Source organism: Engraulis encrasicolus, chromosome 23, assembly GCF_034702125.1.
Source record: "Engraulis encrasicolus isolate BLACKSEA-1 chromosome 23, IST_EnEncr_1.0, whole genome shotgun sequence".
Classification (NCBI taxonomy): Eukaryota; Metazoa; Chordata; class Actinopteri; order Clupeiformes; family Engraulidae; genus Engraulis; species Engraulis encrasicolus.
In genome coordinates this window covers 37,532,706-37,538,705 of record NC_085879.1, presented here as the reverse complement: position 1 = coordinate 37,538,705, position 6,000 = coordinate 37,532,706, and the positions used below count along the sequence as shown (strand labels likewise).

The 6,000-nt window shown below is 45.1% G+C and overlaps 1 protein-coding gene across 2 annotated transcripts in view; it reads right to left on the bottom strand.

Moving 5' to 3' along the window:
- Positions 1-6,000, bottom strand: part of LOC134440266 (solute carrier family 4 member 11-like) — a 50,602-nt gene that overhangs the window by 19,049 nt on the left and 25,553 nt on the right. For both annotated transcript variants that reach the window (XM_063190266.1, XM_063190265.1), the window contains exons 5-6: positions 4,948-5,167; positions 1,662-1,743 (exon numbers count right to left, since the gene is read on the bottom strand). In XM_063190266.1, coding sequence (XP_063046336.1) covers positions 1,662-1,743; positions 4,948-5,167 — 302 coding nt within the window. The remainder of the gene's footprint in view (positions 1-1,661; positions 1,744-4,947; positions 5,168-6,000) is intronic.

The window sequence follows — 6,000 nt, the reverse complement described above, 5'->3', positions numbered from 1 at the left end:
TTTGGTGCAAAGGGGTCAGTTGTCCCAGGCGCAAGGAGTAAAGGGGGGGGCTCAGAATTGGGGTCCTCGTAAAATTGTATGTATTGAGTGGGTGGGGGGGCCCTTTCAGATGACTTTGTCCTGGGCCCAGCCATAGCTGTCAGCGGCCCTGGCTGTGTGTGCTGTGCTAGGGCAGAGAGGCACTGAAAGGCTGAGAGAGAGGAAGCGAGGTGCCAACGCGAGCAGCAGAAGGCATGGATCGTGCTGGTGCCCGCTGTGCAGGGGGTGTTGTGCAGCTATACCCTGCAGGGATCTTGATGTTTCTTGGGGGCCCCAAGGCTATAACGAGGGTGTCGGGACTTGGAAGTGTTGACAAACTTACTTTTACTTTTTGAATATAATTTGCTGTAGATGTGAAAATGTTTGCACTTATGCAGAGCACTGTAGTTTCATAACACTGTCGTTCTGTCAGTGAAATGGTGTATTAGCCCCCGAAAAGATTTTGCAAGCATACAAGTACTACTACGCTACGACACTACACAGAGTGTTTAGCAATACATTATGACTATAAAAGTATAGGGTTAATCCTTCAGGCATTACATTTTGTTGACCCTGTGTAAATTAATGGATTGCATTGACCCCCGTTGTGCAGAAGTGTAGGCTAGGCTACTCACTGCTTTTTGCATGCTCCTAAGGTTACTACGGGCATGTCATTTGTAGACAACCCTTACCTTGGGGTGTAACCATTTAAGCACTGTTAGAAAGCAGTTGCTGTTCTGTTGTCTTGTTTGTTGCATCTGACTTATTTCTGTCTTATCTCCCATTACAACTCCATAGGCATGATAACACTCAGTGAATGCAAGTGCTCCCAATCCGTTCTATTCAAGTTAAACCACAGCAGTGACCATGCACTTTCTAACAACAATAGAAGTCATGGATGTTTGCCTGTGGCCTGATGGGAGCGTACCTATGTTCCCTGGGTCCTATGTTCCCCGTGTCCTATGTTCCCCGGTCTTTGTATGGGACCGGGGAACTTAGGACCCTTTTTCTAAAAAAAGGTCCTATGTTCCCCGCATTGTATTTGACAAGGGGATGAGGACTAGGATGCTTGCACATGCATATTTTTGGTTGTCAAGCGTATTTCATGGCAAGTTTGCGCACAGTGGCAGCCTAACCCTAACCGTAACCCTAAGCCTAACCCTAACCCTAAACGTAACCCTAACAACAACCCGTGCTCGCCATGCGGCAGCAGTCCACTTGGAATCAGCGGGGAACATAGAACCCTATTTTGAAAAAAGGGTCCTATGTTCCCGGTAGAGGGAAACATAGAACCCAGGGAACTTAGGACCCAGGGAACATAGGGATGACCCCGGCCTGATGCAGTAGCCTGTACAATCACTCTCGGTGGAGTCTACATTCGCTTCTGTGCAGACAACTGCCAAGACTGACTACTGATCTCGGCTAGCACCTCAAAGCACATCTTTTCAAAGAAGTCTTTGGCTGTTCGTCGCTTAACCCCACAGACTTCCTGTATACACACAAGCATGCCATGCATGCCATGTAGTGTGACTTGAAAGGTGCTATACAAAACAAAGTCACTATTATAATCCTTATTTTTATTAGACTAGAGGAGGAATCCATTGTGTGTGTCTCTGTGCAGTGAAGTGCAGAGTCATACTCACAGGACGCAGAGCCAGGACTGCTGGTACCGCACCCCAGTGGCCGTGGCTGTCACCCCCTGGATGGTCTCTGTGAGCAGGTGCACTGTGGTGACAAGAACAGAAGCAGAGAGTAGAGAAGGTGAGACTCAAACTACAGCGGTGAGATTCAAAGTAGAGAGGTGAGACACAAATGACACTCTTTCAACACTAAAATAAAGTGTTACCGACTTAACAGTGTTGAAAGAGTGTCAATGACACTCTTTCAACCTTAGTAAGGACCTGGTAGGCCTAAGTGTTTGCTTTGTACATGCCTTACAAGTTACTTATGCAGGCATTAACATTGTATGTATTAGTACTTATAGATGTGTCCCTAAAATAAAGTGTTACCGTTAAGTCTTTGCCTGGCTGCATGGTTCACACACCACCAGACCAGGGATGGAAATAAGCACCCGTCCACCTGCCAATGACGGGTAAATTTCAGTGGTGACTGGTAAATTTTTCAACCCACCAGTCACTTTGACTGGTAAAAACAGTGAGTGACTGGTAGATTTTGAAATCTACCTGCCACCGTGACTGGTGGGGAAAAAACTTAAGTTCCACCCCTGCACCAGACCATACCATATCACAAGTCTGTCAGATTGGAACGATTGTGCAAAGCAGCATGGGATTTCCGAAGCTAGCAGCTAGATCTGCTGTGTGCTCTTGTTTTCAGGAGCTTTTTCTCCCTCTCTGGTGGGAGCCAAATAGTTGGCCTACTCACAAGACCTAATGTGCACAGTTAAGTTTACATTGCTAATTAAACCCTTAGAGAGTTATCTCACTCTCTAAGTTGAATTTAAGGATACTGTATGTCCACTATTTAGCACATATAGGCCTACTGTATATACCCCATTTTCTAAGTTGCACTACATGCAACAGAGTTGTTCTCACAATTTTTCAAAAAAATGCTTGCCGGTACTTGACTTATTTGGATTTTGTCTCAACCAGCTTTATAGAGGCCATCTGACATATCTGTTCTTAAAATAGGTACAGTAAATGTTGCCATGTTCATACAACACTTGTGGTAGGGAGTCAAATCTGGGAGAAAAAGAGAGAGAAGGAGTATTCGTATAGGGCCTACTATCAAAGGTGTAGGTTTGGCTCGAAAAGTGGTGGGGACATTTCAATCGCAAATGGTCCGGATATGCTGTTTTTGCATTATATTTGTGAAAGAATGGTAGGGACAAGCTAGGTTTATCTGGAAAGTGGTATGGACATGTCCCCACCGTCCCCCCCTAAAATTACGCCCATGCCTACTATAAAAGCTCCCTTGTTGTGATGTAATGTGTGAAAAAATGGCACAATGTTTAGACCTGTAAGCTGTAAGGTCTTTGTGAGGGAGCCTTTGTGGTGTGCAAATACTCCTTCTCTTTTTCCCCCCTTTGCATCATTTTACATTCTGCACCCATGGCAATTTGCTTTTTTTTGGGATGTGCACACCTTACAATATTAGATAGTCAAATTGAACACACTTCCAGTTGGTCTTACTCTCTATGTTGAATTAACTTTGCAAAATATACTGATGTCACTTTATTTTAGGGTTACATATATTAGCACTAACTCTAGTTCTCACTGATTTCAGTCAATGACATGTAAGTGACAGGAGGCATTATATAGCAAGGAATGGACGTAAACTTCTCAATAACGGTGGGGTGGTGAGATGTAATTTTTTCATATACCAATTAGTTTTAATTGGTAGGCCTATAAATCATACCATATACGGTATAAAAAATATTTTGCTTAGTACATGCCTTACAAGTTACTTACACAGGCATTAATATTGTATGTATTAGTGCTAATAGATGTAACCCTTAAATAAATTTTTACCAATATACTTGTGTGTTCTCATTTTCAGGAGACTCAGGGGATTGTGTGGCAAGAAGAAAAAGTGGAGACGAGGATGCGAGGAGGGCCAAATGCCATTGCATGGGTGGCACGCCACCACACGCTTGTTTTTCTTGCCATCGCAACATGGCGTCTTGTTCTTCGTCTTGTCTTTGGGAGTGTTTTGTTTTCCCCTCTGGCATCAGAAATATGTCAGATGGCATCCCTGCAGTGCTGATTAGCATAACAGACTATGGTGTGAAAATATTTGCAAGAAATGAGCGAGATACTAAACACTTTCTGGAAAGGCAGATCAGTCAGCGAGCTTTAGACTGCTAATATTCATCGTGCTGTTTTGTTTTGGGTGCTTTCGATGATGTGCCATGCAAATGAAGTTAGCCTTCTTTCACATTCAGCTTGGTGGACCACAGCCAGTGTGCATCATTCACTCTTAATCCAAAAATCCAAACAGGTGCTGTTTCTCTCTCCAACCCGCGCACACACTCACACCCCTTCTCTGAGAATTTCAAATTCAAAGACATTTGAATTCATGTTCAATGCTTACTGCTCATGCACCGTTACAACATGCTTCCCAATGAACAATAAGATTCCATCTTAGCTGTTGGCTTGGCATGGTAAACATGGAACATGGTACAGACACAAAAGCACAGATATGGCAACCACGTGGACAACAGCCCAGTATGAAGAATGCCATTGGCCTTTTATACCAAACACCCTGCTAAGTTCCTTTGAACACCCTGTAGTTGTACCCCACCACTCAAACATCACCTTTACCCCTCTAAATTGCCCGTCTTAAATTTGTCCCCGCACAATTGAATTCTTAGCAGATAAGCTCTTAGCTGTCAATTAGCCATATTTGTCATTCAAATGGACAGCAAAGAAAATGTTTAACCAGTTAAAACACTGTGTTATAAATGTGCTGTTACCAGAATGGCAATGGCCGAGTCATAGTGCATTACTACATCTGTTATGTCATAGTAGAATAATACTATGGCAATTAACCTTTAAATAACTAATGCAGCATGTCACTGGTGGTATGGCATGCATTATGGGGCTAATTGGCTCCTACTTTGAAATAACCTGATTATCATCGACTTTCAAATCTCTTCGAGACTTGGTCTGACCAAGAGCTTAACAATTAACGTTTCCCAAATGGCACGGTTGACCCGCCTCCCTAGGTTTGCTACTGGTTGACTGGTGTCTGACAAAGTGGATGGAGTTCCCGATTATTCGGGAGATCAGAAACGTGATTTACATTGCTCTTGGCCTGACTAGAAGCAACACAGAAGGTGCTGCGTCACTAGGAGGGCGTGGCCTGGATAACTTAGAACCCCCTCAAGCCTCACCATTTTAGCGCATTTTGGCATTTTTTGAGAACCTTTTGGGCGGGATTTGATCAGACACATCTGGCAACACTGCTCACCATTAGCCCCCTTTCCGCCGGCGTCGGTGAAGATCCTGGCGAGCACGTCGTCCATGTTACAGCTGGCCTGCCCCTCGTCGGCCATGTGCTGCAGCATGCAGCGCAGCACCCCGTCCAGCGACGCCGCCTTCTCGTCCAGCAGGATGGAGGCCTGCGCCAGGAAGCCGTCCACGTCCCTCAGGGCACGCACCTCCTCCCCGAAGTTCATCAGTTTCACATACTGTACGGGAGAGGAGAGGGTTGGGAGAAGAGATGGAGGAGAGGAGAGGGGAGAGGGAGGAGAGGAGAGGGTTGGGAGAAGAGATGGAGGAGAGGAGAGGGGAGAGGGAGGAGAGATGGAGGAGAGGAGAGGGTGGGGAGGAGAGATGGAGGAGAGGAGAGGGGAGAGGGAGGAGAGATGGAGGAGAGGAGAGGGTGGGGAGGAGAGATGGAGGAGAGGGTATATGAGTGAAAATAAGTAGACAATTAGCATTGATAAAAGTTAAACGCAACTCCTAGATGGTGGGGGAGGAGAGATGTGTAGGATGGGGGGAGAGGAGAGAGGTGAAGTGGGTATATCGTACTGTCAATAAGCATTGATAAAATACCGGTACAACTCCTGGAAGTTAAACAGTTTCACATACTGTGAAGGGTTTAGAGGAGAGATGGGGAGGATGGGGAGAGAGAGCGGCTATACTGCACTGTAACCAATTAGCATAGAGAAAACTCCTGGAAGTTTAGAGGGGGCTGCCCATTGGTACATCTTCAATATAGACAGTAGACGAGTCAAGTATAGGCTATAGTATGGAAATGGCTTGTATGCGTTATATGAGGGGCCAGTTTAACCCCTTAAGACACATCATTATACATTTGCTGTAACCAGAATGCCAATGACCAAGTCGTAGTGCATTACTAAAGGCCTTGTGTTATTAGCGTAGTACTATGGTAGGCTACTTAACTTTTCAATGACTATAACAGTGTACCACTGATGGAACAGCGTGTGTCATGGGGCTACGGCAAAAGTGTTTTGGTTTTTTTGTTCCAGTCTGATCCTGAGTGTTTACCATGTGGCCG